General features: G+C 36.1%; 2 protein-coding genes across 2 annotated transcripts in view; both read right to left on the bottom strand.

Annotated features, from left to right (window-relative positions):
- LOC104777475 (ATP-dependent DNA helicase mph1-like) lies at positions 7,849–15,472 on the bottom strand. Its single transcript, XM_019243832.1, has 23 exons — positions 15,233–15,472; positions 14,859–15,159; positions 14,599–14,748; positions 14,427–14,509; positions 14,212–14,326; positions 14,017–14,108; positions 13,830–13,884; positions 13,628–13,749; positions 13,431–13,544; positions 13,148–13,341; positions 12,894–13,024; positions 12,737–12,797; positions 12,584–12,654; positions 12,450–12,499; positions 12,180–12,345; positions 11,938–12,065; positions 11,503–11,835; positions 11,346–11,412; positions 10,248–10,820; positions 9,327–9,779; positions 8,951–9,008; positions 8,667–8,813; positions 7,849–8,581 (listed from the first exon to the last, which is right to left on the bottom strand). Exons 1-23 carry the CDS (start codon positions 15,272–15,274, stop codon positions 8,017–8,019), a joined length of 4,071 nt encoding a protein of 1,356 aa, XP_019099377.1. The 5' UTR covers positions 15,275–15,472; the 3' UTR covers positions 7,849–8,016.
- LOC104779102 (transcription repressor MYB6-like) overlaps positions 17,819–19,509 on the bottom strand; it is a 5,958-nt gene continuing 4,267 nt past the window's right edge. The window contains exons 2-3 of the mRNA XM_010503496.2: positions 18,415–18,508; positions 17,819–18,316 (exon numbers count right to left, since the gene is read on the bottom strand). Coding sequence (XP_010501798.1) covers positions 17,896–18,316; positions 18,415–18,508 — 515 coding nt within the window. The 3' untranslated portion in view covers positions 17,819–17,895. The remainder of the gene's footprint in view (positions 18,317–18,414; positions 18,509–19,509) is intronic.

Here is a 19,509-nt window from a genome sequence, read left to right as displayed (position 1 = left end):
CGCCTCTAGTTTGAAACTTAATTAAGGTTAATCTTTTATAGGCTTATCACAATAAATTGGTATAATTTATTAAATAGTAGAAAAAGGGAAATTCGAACGTTGTATATTTTATCAAATCAGAAGTCGATTATATACTCAAATATTTTAACGAAAATAAATAGTCAAATACTGTTTCGTTACGTCAGAACGAGTCATCAGAACAAGTTATATGATAAGTCACTGACTTTAGCTAAAAACATGTAAAAAGAAATTCAAACCTCGGTGGCTTAGTAGAGCTAAAATTAGCTTTAAGTTTAAAACTTTTCTGATAAAGTTTTTTTTTCTTTCTGATCAAGGTTTTCTTGGGACTCTGCCTCTGTTATTATACATGTGGCTCCGAATAATCTTCATCTTTCTCATGAATAAAGCAACATAGATTCACAATACCACGTAAATAAGATAAATCATAACCTAAAGAGACAAGACATATATATTGGGAAGATTGTTTTCCTTCAATTCACCGTTCGATTTTACCTTTTTTTTTTTTGTTTGAATTACATTTGATTGTATATTTGTCTTCTAATTGAAAATGCGTCCTTTTCTTACCCTTGCTTTCTTTTTTTGTATTCTATATTTTGTATTTTATTTTTAAATAGCCCTTTACAATATTTTTAGAAAACAAAATTTGCTCTGACTCGGAAGTTGTTGGTCTTGGGGCCTATGTGCTCTTAAGTTGAAGGCTTTGAATATGGCTGCTTAGAACAAGTTTTCTAGGAGATGTAAACATCCATCTTACAATCTAATAGGTAATCTAATAGGTATACTCTTACTCTCTATCCATTGAATCCTCTTTATCTATTCTGATAATGACGGAGATTCGTTATAGATTTTGTTCTATTTGAAATCACTTGTTTCGCTTGGGAAGCCTCTTCGAGTCTTGGCTGATAATGATGAGTTCTCCGTTAAAACAACTATTGATGTCTCCAGACTTTGGACTAAATTGGTTGTTTGTTTGCCATATTGTAACTATTGTTCCCATAGAACTCATAATTTCTCATTAAAATAAGGATAGTTTTAGTTAAAATTGAGTTTCAAACGAAAACAAAACTTAAAATTGTACCAAACTAATTTAGCTTCATATATACTCATTTTGTATTTAATCATTATATTTTACATATTTAAGGGAAAAGAAGAAACTTGTTGTGCTACCAGCATCTAGTCATATGAAAACAAAGAAGAACGCGAATCTAAAGCTAAGGATCGACTATTGATTTAGTTAAATTAAAATTTCGTTTGCAATAATTCAGCAGATTGCTTCTTCCACAAGCAATTAATCCTTTAGGGTGATATAATCATAAACTAACATAACATAACCAAAATCCAAATGATAAACGTACGTAACCAACATCCAAATAAACTTAACATTATAAATCTCGGGATTCTAACAAAGCATAAGCAGACAAGCATCCAAATCATATAAACTAACATAATAGAGATATAAAGTTCCAAACCAGCTAAAAAGCGATATGTCTCATGGTTTTTAATTTCTAACTGCAAACCGCTTCCCACTCTCCGAACTTCTAAACTCAAAATACCTGCAGAAAACAAAATTAAGAAAAAAACAAATTTATCAAAATTGTCAACATTAATTATATTCATGTACAACAAAAACAAATATATATATTTGATAGAATAGAATAATAATACATACGATTAGATCAATAAAATGAGTTATGAGTTTGCGTTCACAACGGACGCGTACGATTTCCGTGTTCCCGGATGACTCTTGGAACTCCCAAAATGGTGTTCCATCCCTTCGGTCTCTATCACGTCCTGTGAGAAGCATGTAGTGACCGAACCGTCCAAGATTTTCTGCAAATGCGACCTCTGCTGCAGTTGGATTATAAATTCTACCAAATCAAAAGAACTATAAACTTGAAAGATTAAAGAACAACTTTTCTTTATTGATTTAGAAACTTCTCAAAAATAAATCTCTTTCTTTCTTAGGTCTTATGGAACATCTTTCCATGACCTCTTATTTATATAGATCTTAGCAACCCCTAAATCTATATGGAAAAGGAAAACTTACAAAACTTCTAATATTTAGACCTTATTTGTATTTCCTATTTTCTATCTCTTCTAGCATCTTCTAGGAAGAGATTACTTAGTCTCCAAGTCTTGGAATTATCCAACATTCTTCCCCTTAATTCCAACTTGAACTTCAGGAAGCTTTGTCTCAACAACTCCGATTAGACTTCTCATTTCTTTAAACTTTATTCTTGCTAACGGCTTAGTAAGGATGTCCGCCTTCTGCTCCACACTGGGTACATACTCCACTTCAATCTGTTCGTTTTCTATGGATTCTCGAAAGAAATGGTACTTTGAGAGTATGTGTTTGCTCCTTCCATGAAACACCGGATTCTTGGTTAAAGCAATGGCCGACTTGTTGTCGATCTTTAGTATAACCTTCTCGTCAATACAAAGAACCTCTTAACTCCTTGAACCATATAGCTTGCTTTGCGGCTTCCGTCGCTGCCATAANCTTCCCCTTAATTCCAACTTGAACTTCAGGAAGCTTTGTCTCAACAACTCCGATTAGACTTCTCATTTCTTTAAACTTTATTCTTGCTAACGGCTTAGTAAGGATGTCCGCCTTCTGCTCCACACTGGGTACATACTCCACTTCAATCTGTTCGTTTTCTATGCATTCTCGAAAGAAATGGTACTTTGAGAGTATGTGTTTGCTCCTTCCATGAAACACCGGATTCTTGGTTAAAGCAATGGCCGACTTGTTGTCGATCTTTAGTATAACCTTCTCGTCAATACAAAGAACCTCTTTTAACAACTCCTTGAACCATATAGCTTGCTTCGCGGCTTCCGTCGCTGCCATAAACTCTGCTTCACATGAGGATAATGCGACGGTGGGTTGCTTTTGTGATGTCCAAGTGATTGGCGACGAACCGAAGTAGAACATATGACCTGAAGTACTTCTCCCATCATCGACATTGATATTGTGACTACTATCCCTATATCCTATCACTCTCTTTGATCCGTCTCTCCTAAAATGCAAACCAAGGTTAGTTGTTCCTTTCACATACCTTAACACATGTTTGAGAGCTTTTCCATGTGACTCTCTCGGACTTTGCATGTGTCGGCTTAGAACTCCAACTGCGAATGCCATGTCCGGTCTTGTGTGAAGTAAATATCTCAGACACCCTATGGCTCTTCTGTAACTGGCTGCATCGATCTCAGGTTCGTGTTCTGCTTTAGAGAGCTTCAAGTTTGACTCCATCGGCACATGAGTCAAAATACACGACTCCATCTTAGTGTCATTAAGGATCCCATGTGCATACCCTTCTTGTTTTATCATGATCCCATCTTCTCCTTGAAACACTTCGATACCAAGATAATATGTTAGCATGCCTAGATCCGACATCTCAAATTTCCTTGACATATCTTCCTTGAATTGTTCAATAACCTTGCGTGAAGTTCCCGTTACGAACAAATCATCAACATAGATTGCCACTATCAAGATTTCTTTCTCATTCTTCTTGAGATATACCGATGGCTCCTTGACACACCTTTTAAAGTTCATCTCCTTTAGAACTTGATCAAGTTTTGTATTCCATGCTCTTGGGGCTTGTCGTAAACCATATAGTGCCTTACAAAGTTTATACACTCGATCTTCTTTTCCCTTATTCTCGAAACCTTCAGGCTGTGCTACATAAACTAACTCCTTTAGTTCACCATTTAAGAAAGCGGTTTTGACGTCTAGGTGATGTATTTCCCACCCACTTGTTGCTGCGATAGCTATTAGGAGTCGTATAGTCTCTAGCCTTGCTACTGGAGCAAAAGCTTCTTCGAAATCTATCCCTTGTTGTTGTACATAGCCTTTCGCCACAAGTCTTGCCTTGAATTTACTCACCGTTCCATCCGCTTTTCTCTTAATCTTGTAAATCAACTTCAGTCCTATGGGTTTAACACCAATCGGTTTATCTACGAGCTCCCATGTCTCGTTTCTTACAATCGAATCTAGCTCAGCTTTCATTGCGTCAATCCACTCCTTTTGATGTTCTGCTTCAAGAAAGTTTTCTGGTTCTCCGTCAATCGTAAGAAGCAGTCTTCCACTTTCTTGATCTGCAAGTAACACATAGTCATTAAGATAAGCTGGTCGTCGTATGACACGACCGTATCTCGTTGTTACTTGTTGATTTTCAGCTCCATGATTCACGCCATTGTCACCCTGCTCTGCTTCTTCCTCCTCTTGGTTCATAGGATCTTGATCTGGATCATGATAGTCATTGTTTTCATCATTCCCCTGTCCATCTCCATTTTCTATGAATCCGCCATGAGAAAGCTTGAACATTCCTGGTGCTTCATCAGTTTCATTTTGAGGAGACCAGTCCCAAGCTTTTTTCTCGTCAAATACTACATCTCTACTAACCGTTATCTTTCTTGTGAGTGAATCATATAGACGATATGCCTTAGAACCCGGTTTTGTTCCGAGATTGATCACACTTCTTGACCGATCATCTAGCTTCTTTAAATGTGGTCTGGTGATCTTGACGTGAGCTACACATCCAAAAACCCTTAAGTGCTCGATATTTGGTTTCTTGGACCATAAGCTCTCATACGGTGTTTAACCTTGTAATGCCTTTGTTAGAACTCGGTTGATAAGATACGTTGAATGACGTACGACTTCTCCCCACATATCATTCGGAACCTTATTGCTTTAAGTAAGCTTCTGGTCATCTCCATTAATGTGCGATTCCTTCTCTCAACCACACCATTTTGTTCTGGCGTATATGGTGTGGTTAAGTGCCTAGAAACTCCATTCTCTTCGCAAAATCGATTGAAGTCAGTAGAAGTGAACTCTCCTCCTCTATCGGTGCGAAAGGTTTTAATGTCCTTGCCGGTTTGTTTCTCCACAAATTCTTTAAACCTTTTGAACCGATCGAACGCTTCACTCTTATCCTTTAACAACATTGTCCACATATATCTCGAGAAGTCATCTATTAAAACAAACACGTACCGGTTGTTTGCTAGTGTTGGTGGTGATATTGGTCCGCACAGATCTCCGTGAACCTACTCTAACACTTGTGTTGCACGGTAAGTTGCTTTGATTGGGAACGTGTGTCGGGTTTGCTTCCCGGCTAGACATGCATCACATACGTTCATCTCACGTAATACTTGTGGCATTCCCACGACCATATCTTTTCTCACCATATTGTTTATGACACCAACACTGATGTGACCTAGCCTCGCATGCCAAGTCCATGTAGCTTATTCTTCTTGAATTGAGAGACACTTCTGAAAGCTGATCTCCAGCGGCGTTTTGTAGAGGCGGTTTGGCGACCTTACAACTTGAACTAGTAGTTGTTCGTGCGAATCACTTAAGGTCAACTTGTTTCCCTTCATCTTTACTTCACAACCATTCTCTGTTGCTTGTCCAAGGCTGATGATGTTGTGTTTTAAATCCGGTATGTAATATATTTCTTTGAGAGCTCTTCTTTCACCCGACTTGGTCACAAAGACAATTGAACCTTTCCCGATAATGTTTACATACGACCCCTCACCAACATTTACTCGCCCCTTGATGTTTTCATCTAAACTTGAGAAAAACTCTTTGTTTCCCGTCATATGGTTGCTTGCGCCGTTGTCAAGATACCAAACACTTGCGGTGTTAGTATCGTAGTTATCAGGGAACACTTTATCTTCGTTCAAGAACACCACTTCATGAACGTAGAGGGCTTCAGCTTCTTGAGTCTCGTTTAGGTTTGTTTCATGGTGTTGTAGAGGCTTATCGGGGCATCTTGAAGCATAGTGACCCGACTTGTCACACCTCCAACATACGACTTTTGTAAGATCTTTCTTCTTTTGATCCTGTTCTGAGTTTCTCCTCCTTTATTTTGACCGTTAAATGTACCTCGGCCTCGCCTCTGCCTCTACCAAAACTTCCTCTTCCGATAAAAACTTCTTCACAAGTTTTGTGTCATCGATTGCTTCTCCTAGGGAGGCTGATTGAGCAGCAAGTCCTGACATCTTCCCTACATACTCATCTACCGACTATGAATCTCCCATCGTTACCCGATCTAACTCTGCTTTTAGAGTTTGAAGTCTTGCTTCTTTCACCCGGTCTGCTCCCTGGTGACGAGACTTGATAGCTTCCCATAGGTTCTTTGCTGAATTTTTCTCTCCAATCTGCAAAATCAACGTCTCTGGAATCAACTGGAATAACAGAGCAATCGCCACATCGTTCATCTTCACGTCGGCGGAGCCTGGCTCTATTGTGTCCCATACTTCGCTGACCCGTAGCATGATCTTCATACGCATCGACCAAACTGTGTAGTTTGTCGATGTTAACATCGGACACTGGATCAAAGGTGACCCAAGGTCTTTGGATCGTTGTGGTGGATTGTTGTCTCCCATGCTTGAGAACAAGGCTTCTTTAACCACCGTCTTCTGCACAAGCTCTGATACCAATTCAAATCAAAAGAACTATGAACTTGAAAGATTAAAGAACAACTTTTTTTTATTGATTTAGAAACTTCTCAAAACTAAATCTCTTTCTCTCTTAGGTCTTATGGAACATCTCTCCATGACCTCTTATTTATATAGATCTTAGCAACCCCTAAATCTATATGGAAAAGGGAAACTTACAAAACTTCTAATATTTAGACTTTATTTGTATTTCCTATTTTCTATTTCTTCTAGCATCTTCTAAGAAGAGATTACTTAGTCTCCAAGTCTTGGAATTATCCAACATTCTACCCTGTGTAAACAAACAAAAGAAAAACAAGAATTAGCTTAGTAAAAAAAACTTACAAGGCATATACTCTTTTACTAGAAATATAGGTACGGACGTTCTGTACTGCCTCGACGTAAGAACTGCACATGGGGATTCTCGCGGCAACAGAATTCATTCGAAGCAAGTTCATCGGAGTTTCTTCAAAAAAAGAGGAGCCAGCCGCTGCTCCGTACTGGTAAATGTAGTTGCGCAAGGAATGGATGCGCAAATCATGAATGCGGAAACGTGGTGCCCAGAATGTTATTCCTGGTTCTGAGTTCAGAGCAAATGTGAGAGGGCAGTCATGTTCCAAGACTGTTCCGTATCGAAGCATGTACTCACGTACGGTCCATATATCGTAAATAGCACCCGTCGATGATAGCAAATGTCTTGGCATGTAGTTGATTAACTCATGGATGGACAGATAGAATTCGTGATGTAGGTGTTTTTATTGCCGAATTATTGAAATTGCCCAACAAACGTCAATTCTTTGATACAGGCGAGGGGAAAGTACTTGTGGATAAATGTTTCTCCATGTCATGCAGAGATCCTAAATTTAAAACATTAAAAAACAAAAAAAATGTGAATCAAAAGTTGACAAAGTGTGAAATTTAAGGAAGGACAAGCATAGCATCCGGGAACCATACCATTTCTGGGAAGTGGAAACTGAAATAAAAAGGAAGAGGATATAGCTAGTGAGAGAGGAGAGTGCGAGAGTGAGAGAGGAGAGTGCGAGAGTTAGAGAGTGAGAGTTAGAGAGTGAGAGAGTGAAGGTAGAGTGAGAGAGTGAGAGAGTTAGAGAGTGAGAGAGTGAAGGTAGAGTGAGAGAGTGAAGGTTTGATGGGAAATGTAAAGGAAGGCTAAAAAATAAAAAGAATGGAGTGATTAAATCTATATTTGCAGGTTATGTGAGAGAATGATTTTATTTACTTTTATGTCTCGTATTAGAATGATTTCATCGCACCTTAGGTTGGAGTTGCTCTAACAACAGTTATTTACCATCGGTTTAAGTATATTTTAAGTTGCTATGTTCAATGTAGTCGTGTGTATGTGTCATTACTTCAAAGATTTGAGACATCAACTTTGATTTAACCATGTGCTTTGGCTTATGCACTATATTTGATTAGATTATACATAAACTTAATACACCACATACATCCAAATGTCTATACTCTACTGTCTAACTCGTCATCACCATCTCCATTGTCAATCTATACACATAATTTATTATCTATGTATTGGAAGAAGAATCACCACAGACCAAGATCAAAAGATGGCGCATCTTTCTCCACAGCATCACTCCTCTGCTTGCCTTGATGAGGTATACGCGTTGCATGTTCCTTCTCTTTTGCTTCTGACCTCTGTTTCGACAATAACAATGTGGCTTGTGCTTCCATGGCATCAAAGTCTAGTGTCGCGAAGAATGCATCATCATCATCATCGTCACCATTGTGCTCTAATGCACCTGCATTGCTTCTCACGCCTTCAAAGCTTTCCTTCTCGGTGGCTTGTGCATGAGCTGCAAACTTGCTTTCTAAGTTAATCACGGGGGCATTCCCCGAGTTGCATAAGCTGAATTTCCTTTTCCGGCTGTCTGATGAGATTTGTACTACCGAAAAGTTTCCTATCACCATTGCATCCTGGTTTGACTCAGAGTTTGTTGTTTGTGGGGTTCGAAGAGAAGACAATGATTTATCTGAGTCGCTTCTGCTCTCATTTATTCTCTTCAAAGGTCCAGCAGAATAGGGACTCGGACTTGATGCGGCTAAATAACGAAATCTCGCCGGTAATGGTGACTGGCTGAGAAGAGAACGTCTGTGGAAGGATACCTTGTGATTTTTAGTAAGCTCATTGACTAATTTACTCATAAAGGAGACAGATATTTTCAGTCCTAATATACCTGTAAACGGCCATCATGTCAACTTTACCAGACTCAGCTTGAGTATTTGCCGTAGGCATTGTCCCATCATCTATGAAACTATCTTCAAATGAATCTCCAGTCACATCTTCGTTCTCATCAGCAGACATTTCTGCTCCTGAAGAGACCCTGATCAAAATAGAGAGGTTTGAAACTAAACATCAACTTTGTATCTAGAATATCTCCTTTTGTTAAGTTGCCTCTCGTTGTTTTGTGAAAGTAAAAGAAAGATTATCAGGTGTTTTTTAGATTAGATTATAACTTACTCCGCTTCTGCATCAATAAATACTCTGGCATCATCATCCACGCTCATCTTCTTCTTACCTGAAATTTAAAACACAGAGCAACAAAGCAGCAATCATTCAAACATGTCTGTGTGATAAGTGTTTCAACTTTCGACTCTCTCAGCACATCGAGACTTTTAATTAACGCAGATGCTTGTTAGAAAACCTCATTGTTTAATTGAAAACATCTTCTTCTACCAGTGCACAAGCAATAGAAGAAAGTGTAAAATCCAACTCTCACACTTTCAATTCACTTTAACACCGGCAACATTCTATTCTAGTTACAATAAGATCTTATGGGTCTACTCACCAAACCAATTGGTATAATATAATATATATTTTGGTCATTTTAAGTTACCTCTAATTTGCTTATCACTGCGAGAGCGAGATCTCATAGGGTTTGCGTCTGTAATTCCAGGATTATTCTCCTTGACAGCACTCGAGCAATCTCCAAGTCTTCGTAGTCTCTTCAACTTGCGAGGCTGTCGAAGAGTTTCTGACTTTTCTCCAGAACCCACCCGCCAATCTTTGCTAGCGCTGCTGTTTGTGTTTGTGAGATTCGCCAAGGGAGTTCTCCACTCCTCAGGAACGAGAGAAACATCCAAACATTCTGTTCCATTGGCCAAACAGTCCTCCTTTTGAGGAGTTCTGACCTCATTGGTCTTTAACGCAGTGTGATAATCGCTGCGTTTATGATGAACATTTGTCCCAGGGAAAGAAGGCTCTTCTGCTAATTCATTACTAAACCTCATGGGTGAAGAAATCTTAGGAAGATCAAGGTCTTCTTCTCTTCTCGCTTCTTCTGCAACTCCTACAGCATTATTTCCAAATATTTTAAAGACGGGTTAGAAAATCTTTACAGATCAAAGTAAATAAGTTTCCAAATTTTTTAAATATGGTTCAAATTTCGGATGTTTTCATTGTTTTCCGAGTCCTGTTCTCGTGGAGGTTACTATTGCCTGAAATATAAAAAACTATTTAACAGAGCTTAACTACAACATTCCATTAATTCCACTCATCCACATCAATAAATTAAAATTTTGTAAATCCAGATTTCTCTAACTTTTTCATAGAACTTTACGTATATAAAAAATTTCTTTACTATACTTATACAGTAACACCAAAGCTCTGTGGTTGCAGCCAATTGCATCCACAATTCCAAGCACTATGATTGATGCATCCAATGTATTGGGACTCAAAGGCGGATGCAAACATTGGTAGCTATCTAGTTATATTTCCACCTCTAACACATACTAAATGTTCAAAATATAACACTAACCTTGGTCATAGACGGGTGACTCTGGAACAACGCCACTCTTGATAAAATTAGTGAGCCTTGGACTAAGCTCCAAATCCTCACAGTCATCTTCATCCGATGATAGCACAATTTCTCCAACACAATTCTCGACATCACCTTTACCTACATCGGTGGAATGCCCTTTCACAAGGCTACAAGTCTCTAGTGGCTCATTGGCACCGTCTGGCGAGGATCTTTGCCTTAACTTGCATGAAATATTATTATCTTGCCGTTTTTTTGTGGAAGTATCTATCGGAATCGGACCAAAGTCAATGTGCGATCTATTCAGGAAAGATTGTTGTTTTTCTGTTTGAGCACAAGGCATATATTTTGACGCTGGTAGATTAGAAAAGAAAGAAAGAGGAACCGGCATTACGAAGACCTTCCCCAGAGTATCAACGGATGCACATTCGGAACTGAAAAGATAACGGTGTGTGAGTGAAGATTCTTCGTAATCTTTCTCTGTAGTCTCTAAGGTGCTTGTGGGAGATTCAACTATTTGTTTTGCGTTTCTCTGTGATGTGTTGACTTCCCAGTCACAGAAAGAGGGTAAATCTGCCCATAAATACAGTAGATATACATTAGCACTCCAGTTATTATTTGACAAAATATAGCTTATGTAAGCATATATACAATACATCTGAAATAGAATATATACGAAAACAAAAACCAAAAAGACTATTTTAGGATATACTCTCTGCTCTCTTAGGTGATAATATCTTCCTAAATGGTCTTGGATATAGTATGAACATACTTTTTTATAAAGCACCATGTCATTTCTCACAAACCCAAATGAAATTGTCACTAATGTATAGGACTAGATGCTTATAGACTTCGATCAAATCACTTATGGCCTGGTCGATAGTGGGGCTAATAACACACTCTAAACACGAGAAGCTGCAGTATTACTATAGCTTATAAGCCTAGAGAAACCCTACTAGCTCATAGCTTATATAAACCTATAGACCTCCTACTAGCCGATAACTTATGAAGTTTACCGACCTCCTACTAGCTGGTAGTAATTATATCCATGCAACTGTTAGAATAGGTACTTCAGCAAAATCACGAGACTAAATATACCTTTCGGATCATCACCAACCCTCAGACCTGTGTCAAACTCCTCTCTTTCACCCAAAGGAGCTCCAAACTAATAGAGTACGTGAATCCACATAAGTAAACAGTGAATTTCACAAAAGGCATGGAAAGACTAAATTTATACCGGGATTATAAACCACACCTCAGTGAAGAAACTTTTACTCTGCTCTGAAATAGTTGCCTCTTGGAAATGCTGCATAGCGTCAATTAACAAGCCTGTTTGACGTGAGTGCATTACTTTGTGCACTTTGGATGGCGATATCTGGAAGTGAGGGAACGCAATCAAGGACAGTCTCAACTTTTCCTCATCGGTTTCGTAATACTTGGCGAGCATATCCGTCTCTGCAGATGTAAGTTTTTTCTTGAAAGCTGGGGTCTCAGTGGCATATTCATCTTGTAGTTTCTTTCCACGTGGAATAAATTGCTTGATTGAAAACTTAACATGCTGAACCTCTGGCTTATAAATATGGGGAATCTGTAATTAATACATGACAAGGATATGTTATTAGAAGTAACTGAAGCAAAAAGGTAAGGAAAACGAAGTATTAAAAAAGAAAGAGCTTTTAACAGCGCCTACCATCCTTGGACTCGGATGAAAATTAAAACTATTTGTTCCTCCATTCCGCATGTGCTTTTTAATGGCCCGTCCATTTGCTTGCTTTCGCATATAGCTGTTCTTTTCTGACCCTTCACAAGCAAGAACTAGTAAAGGCTAGTCAAGGAATGGCATAATAGCTTTCCAATGAAAAGGTGATACTGCAAAGATTTGTAATGGAAGAATCAATGAGAAGTGCATAAATCAAGCGAGCTGAAGGATATCAACTCGACCATTATTTTTCCTTCCGGTTCTTCCCATCCGTTGAATCATCCTTAGAGGGGATACATTAGCATCAAAACATATAACTAGGTCGACTTCCATGATATCCAAGCCTTCTTCGCCAATAGATGTTGCAACAATAACATTGAACCCACCAGCTCTAAATTTCTATTGAAAAACAAGTATATCATGCAGAAGATAAATCATCAGTGACTCAGTGTGATACATCAAAGTTTATTTTCATGAAATCCGATAAAGGGAAACAGACGTACCTCCAAAACTGCCTGCTGAACTTTTTGCGACTGCCCTTTCAGTGTCTTACCTGCAAGAAACATACATTGTTACAGCTATAAATGATAATTCCGTGTAACTGAAAGTTTCACAAGTAAAAATCAAAGTAACAAACCTGAACTTTGGCCAATAAACTCAGTTGCTTTGACCAGATCTCCAATATTACTTAAGGCGTCCATTATGTCTCTAAAGATAAATGTAATCCAGTGAATGCATAGAAGAAACATGATGGGCGAGTAAAAGGAACACAAACGACAATTATACAGACCTTACGCTTCCTCTAAAATTTGAGAAGATTATGACCCGTGATGTCCTCGGATCTTTCACTTCTGCAGCCATAGAATAAGATCATAACAATGTTCAATTGTAAGTTAACAACTGAGAACTAACATCAACTCCAGATCAAAATTAAAAAGAATACTTACTGAAATGATCAACTAGTATTTCTAACATCTTCGAAAGTTTTGGGCTTGGTGCTCCATGTGACAACCTTTGCTGCATCAAAAGCTTTGTCTTCCAAATATCTTCATTCTTACTCATCAGCCTAGCAAATGGCCTGGCAAGGTGATAGTTTTAGAGAAACTTATTTGACTATTCTCTTGATATTAAAAGCTATTATACCTAAACCCAGTGAAGGCATCCCAACAAATCAGTTCAACAGAAGAAAGTAAGAGCATACCCTTCTCGCAGTTTCTCTTCTAGCATCTCATACGCTGGTCTTATTCCATGACTAGAGAGGAGCTTACGAATGTGATAAAGAGTGATAAGAGCTGAAAAGCAAGCTTCTACATCTCCGTGATTTACATGGGGAAGGCCTGGTAGAGGTGCTTGACGAAATGTATCCCTTGCCATAAGTACTTCATGTGGACTTAACTGTCAAACATGAGTTGGTGTTTGCGTGGATAAGAAAATGTGAGCACTGACGCTAATGGTTAAACAGATATAAGGATTGAGGCACATACCGTTTGATAATCCCTATTGAATTTAACCCCAAAGTTTTTAAGCCTGGCTGCATATGGACGTATAACATCAAATAGGCGTTTGGATACATCATCTGCATCTTGCCCCAAGGGAACCTGCTCTGCTAGAAAGATGCTAAAATTATTAGACATGAATTTGGAGAGCAACACGATTGGAAAATGCAGAAACCAGACTGAACCTCGATTAGCTCTAATTTTCTGTCGTGGACATAAGGGCAAACATCATGGTCACTCTCATTTCGATATTCAAGTGTGGATATCTGCAAATTATCAATGATACCCTGGATGGCCTGTGTCTTTGCTGAAAATAACATTACCGTTAATGGGTGCCGAAATATAATAACCTCCACCACCAAAAAAAAATGAAAGTCAATCACTTACATCCAGGAGTTGCAGTAAGGGCCAGTATTCTCAACTGTATTGGTACCGCCATCAACTAAAAGTTAAGGGAATTAGTTGGTACCTTCACATTGATCATTTTTTTAACATTTACGAAGAGAAAGAAAAGAAACACATAGAGATGCTCCAAGATATAAGCAAAGGAAAGTTACTTAAAAGAACAACAAACCTCACGAACTACAACACAATAAGAATAATTCCCTAAAGCTCGATGTGCCTCGTCGATCACCAAGCAAACCAAGTATTTAGTAAGACAGGTTCCTGAAAGAGACGGTTACTGTGATCAAATGGTAATTTGAATACAAATTAAATAAGCATAAAGAGATTTCTGCTCAACATTTTGATAGAATAACCCGAGTATCACCTGACTGTATATCCTTCTCAAGCACTTGTGGAGTAACAAAGAAAACCCTTTTGCTTTTCCACAAGAAGGCTCTTTTCGAAGGGCATGTCTGACCCGTCAAGTCAATAGTCCATTCCTGCAATCAATTCAATCCACATTTTCTCAGAAATATCTCTACAATTCTAATAAAGAAATAATCAGATTCTCAATATATCTGTTTAAAGAGAATGACATACTTGTGGTATTCCCACAATATTATGACACGCCTCAATCTGCTGCATCACAAGAGGCCTAGAAGGTGCTGCAAAAACAATTTTACCTAGGAATAACAACAACAACAACAACAAGAGTTACATTTCTAAATCAGTAAAGCAAAGAGATTGTAAGAGCTATAAGTGTTTTTTTTACCTTGTGGAAACCATCTGAAGTAATTATACATAACAACTGCAGCTATAAGCGTTTTGCCAAGCCCCGTAGGCAAAGCCACCAATGTGTTCGAAAACAAAGCAGTCTTCGTTATAGCAAACTGATAATCTCTAAGAGGAACACTCCCATTCACTTAAAATACCCAAAACAAAAACAAAAAACAAAAAACGCATTATTCATCACCATAACACAAATTACAAAGATATATAACAAAAATCATAAAAGTTACAATCTCAACAAACCTGGATAAATCCAAGTTTTAGCTGTCTCAGGATCAATCCCAACCAAAGGACTGTTGTCATTACCACACTCAAAATTGGGCTCTGAAACAACTTGATTCTCCGGTTTATTCTCGGTTCTTCCTATGAATCTATCGAGAGTAGATTGTCGTTTCGCAGGAGGCTTAGTGCCATTTCCCGTAATTGGTGGATGAGCCAAAGGAGTGAAATGGGACGAAGAAGAAGAAGAAGAAGGAGGAGGAGGAATTGAGGTTTTCAGACAAGCCAAATCGATTTCTTTAACTGCTGCTTCCCAATCGAACTCCTGCAATTGAAAACCCACAAGTTGAAAAATCGATTCAAAAAAAAAAAAAACCCCAGAAAGAGATTTGACTCACTTCGTCTTCTTCGATGGTGTCTATTGGAACCCTAGATCCCATTTTCTGGGAAAATCAAATTCACTGTACGGAATCAAGCTTTTGGTTTTGAAATCTACACTGTTTTGTGATTTTCGCATGAATTTTGAGGTTTCAGATTTGTAGGTTCAGTGGGGTTTGTCGTCGTTCTTTGGAAGAAACCCTTTTGACGAATCGACAGAGAGATTGGCGGGCAAATTTCGGAAAAGAAAAAGATGCAAAAAAAATTTACAAACCAATTTTTAATTTTAGATAGGCAAATTAATTTATTTATTGGGGATGTTAAATCATATCATTTTGGGATGATTTTTTTTTCTTTTTTCTTTTTCCACATATCTCTTAATTTGAATTGGTGAGATTATCTAAAATAGAATTCAAAATCCAACAACTAGCCATACATTTGTCTTATAAAAAAATTAATTCATGAATTTATATGATAATAATAGTTTGAAAAGTGCCATCAATATCAATAGTTACTTCTATTCGTTGTAATTTTTCGTAAATTGATTTTTTTTTTTTTTAGAAAAACAAAAACACACCATCTATGTAGCGTTTTCTCTTCGTTAGATTTTCTTTTAAAAAAATATCTATTATTTATAGTCAAAAAAAAATTTAATAAAATTAAAACATCATCAACAGTCGCGTTTTTTCGTCCTAATCTTTCATGGAACATTTTTTTATAAAATGGTTTCCACAGTTGTGTTAATAAAGTTGCATATGTTCCATTTAGAGTAGTGTCTACTACACTTTTGTTTTCTAACACAAAATTTTTCCCTTTATGATGAATCAAAATAATATAAAATTGAATACTCAACATTTTAATTTACTCTATAAACTATTTATTAACATATAGCATTTTAAGTTTGAAGAAGTTCCTCTTATTCTAGATCTAACTTGAAGAATTTAGAATGACTAATAATAAGACTTTTGGTCAATTTTAAATATAAAATTCTAATTTGAAAATGCAAACATTTTTTCCCCCAGACGAATTATATAGTGAATTTTTCAAATTAAATATTTTGTATGGTAATAGAGATTTTTTTTTTTTACATAAAAGCAGTATATTTGGGTTGCATACAACATAATTTAGATGATGCATTAACAATATTACAAATCTCAAATATGAAAAACATCTTCAAGCAATATGGCTTGCATGGTGAATAAATGTATTTTATAGTTTCGTCTTTTGGTGATACCTTCACAATTAATTTTCTTCTAAATTACTAAGATAGCTTTAAATTATTTATTGCAACAGTTTAATTAAACCATTGCAACATTTGATTTATTTGGCTAACCATTGTAATCCTTCTATAATTAATTCAGAAGTACATTTGACAAAATAACTTTTTATGTAAGATTTACATAATTAAACCCTTGTCAATTGAATAAATATCAAAATTTAAAGTTATTATTTATAATATAATCATACTTTAAAAGTTAAAATTAGTATGCAAAAAACATACTTTAAATAATTCTAAAAGAGTTTAGTATCCTTAATTTAAATATTCTCATACTTTTAACTTGCTAAAAAGAATTTAAATTCTTGTGAATCATGTTATAGAGCCGGTTAGAATTTACATAAATTCATATAGTGTTTTAAAGGTTGGTCTCCTAAAATACACAAAATATTTAGTCTGATATTAAATGGATTAACGAGAGGTATTATGCAAATCCTAATCGGTTCCAAACACAAGAAAATACAATCTATCTAAAATTATAGAATCTAAATATTAAGGGGCATTTTCAACTTTAGTTTATTTGATAAACCGGTGCAAAGTATAAATTTGATGGACTGCTACAACTTAACAATCTAAATATAAATATCTTCTACGATACTGTCTCTCGGTATTATTCTTTTAAAAAAGAGAAATTGTTAGTAATATCTTTTTATAGATACATATTTTCAGAAATACCTATTTTTTGCCTTTTTCATTTTTGCTCTTTAGTATCTAATTACAATATGTTAAATTGATTTTTAGAATTTTTTTAGGTTTGAGTTTTCTTTTTTTACTTCATGGTATAGTTTTGAGGAGGTAGGGTTTAGTATTTGAAGTTTAGGGATTTAGTCATTTTGTTTTTTGTTTATAGAAAATGATATTATTGAACATTGACAACAAGAGAATCTAAACTATATTGTATTGAGAGCCTGCACTACAAACCACCCAGCAAATTTGAATCACTTCTCACTGGCTGGCGTTCGGTTATAGGGAGTCCTAATTGGTTACTCTCTTTTTGCTATGTTTTGTCAAAATTCATGTAACTCTTGCTCGGGGTAATTTTCTAGCAAAACATTACCAAATTTTTTTGTAAGTAATTTTTCTTTTGTTGAATTAATAAATTTAACATTTCAAGTTAAAAACCCAAAAAAATAAAATAAGATATTTCTGTAAAAAGGTATAGAAAATGGTATTTTTGCAAATGTCCCTTAAAAAAAAGTAATTATGCATTTTTTTTCTTCAATAATCTGATTATATTGTGTGTGCAAATCGTTTTTGTCCATTTGGGTCTGAAGGACAATCGACTTTTTCGTTGTGCTAAAACATTAGTGTTTTCTTAAGTAGCCTTTTTTATTTTCTTAAGATAGTGTTTGGTGCACACTACTCCAAAAAGACACAACTTGTATTGATGTTATATAGTATAAAACACTAAAGAACCCATTTGGCCGTCTGGCAATTCATACAAGGTTCACGTGATCCCAAGTTACAAACACAAACGTCACGCGCCGCCCATCGATTCGGACTAGACCCGAGTGTGAGGTTCAAGTTCAGCTCACTGTCCACAATATCAAATCTGTAATCGCGATCAACACTTAACCGAAGATCCTCGTCTGAGGTCGTACCACTCGCGGAGGCACAATTCAATTTAACATAAGCGTTAACATGATGACACGTCGGCTTCACATCTCTGTTTCGAGAATGAAAAGCTGCCGTTTTGGGTTGGATGATCGAATTGTGAGTGTTTGGGTCAATCCCACGGCTAAGAAGTTTCCGCTTTATATGTGTGTTCCAATAATTTTTAATCTCATTATCTGTTCTTCCCGGTAATTTTCCAGCAATCAACGACCATCTTTAATAAAATAAAAAAAATAATTGAAAATGTTAATAACAAATATTTTCTAAGGAAAGTTAAGTAATTTTCGCTAGGAATGAGAGGAAAATTCATACTTGTTTCCGAACAAACTGTGAAGTTTAACAATGATTTGATCTTCACTATCAGTGAAATTTCCACGNAATAATGAGACAAGAGTGAGAGTAGGATCTGAAGAGAGGTGTTATATAAAAGGAAGTGACTTTTGACCAAGTTGTTGTTTTGCTTTGTGGGTGGAAAAGATTTGGTAGGTTACCTTCTTTTTCTNAATTTTTTTTTAAATGAGACCAAAAGAAACACACAAATATATATATATATATATATATATATATATATATATATATANTACTAAAGACTAGAGAAAGGGGTTTGGTGGAGAAAAAGTTTACACTTTACATGTGATATGGATTATTTAATTTAATACAAAATTATTCCTTGTGTTATATAGCCTTCTAGAAGGGAACTGAGTGGTGGAAAAATAAACAAAATTCCAAATTGCATCTTCTTTTTGGCACTATATTTTCTTTTCTAGAAGATTTTTTTCCTATGACAAAAAAAAGATATTTGTTTTATTCTTTGTTTAATATAAATATACAATCCTATATACCTTTACATACTACTTTTTTTTGGATAAACAAACTTCATTAAAATTGATAGAATCATTACAAAATAGCCCTGTTCTTTTAACATTTAACCAGCGTCAATGATTAGAATTATTAAAACTAGGTGTTTCCCACGCAACGCATGGGTTGTGGTGTAGTTGGCACTTTCTTGTTTTTTTTGGTTTTTTCGTTTTCTCTTTTGTATTATTTCGTTTTAATTAGGCATATACGGGCTTCGTAGTCACTTGTATTTATACACTATATGTTTATACCATTTCGTTTAGATGTGTACAATTGTGGCGTTTATTTTTTATGAATTATGAGGATGTTGTTTTTTGCTTTTAAGGATCCAATCTTATCATTGACTGATATTGTTCTCAAAACATTTATTGTATTTTAGATTTTCTAATTAACTGCTTATGTAAACCCTGCATACGTTGATGTTGCAATAATAAGTTATTTTTTAAAAATAATTATTTTCCGTGTAAGTGATTATGTTTGTATGCCCATGTTTTGGTCTAATATCAATAAGATCGTTTCTGTTTATCTTTAGTTGGCTTTGAAACCAAT

The sequence above is a fragment of the Camelina sativa genome, chromosome 3 (assembly GCF_000633955.1).
Source record: "Camelina sativa cultivar DH55 chromosome 3, Cs, whole genome shotgun sequence".
Taxonomy (NCBI): domain Eukaryota; kingdom Viridiplantae; phylum Streptophyta; class Magnoliopsida; order Brassicales; family Brassicaceae; genus Camelina; species Camelina sativa.
The sequence above is the reverse complement of the archived record's forward strand: the minus strand, read 5'-3'. Positions and strand labels throughout refer to the sequence as shown.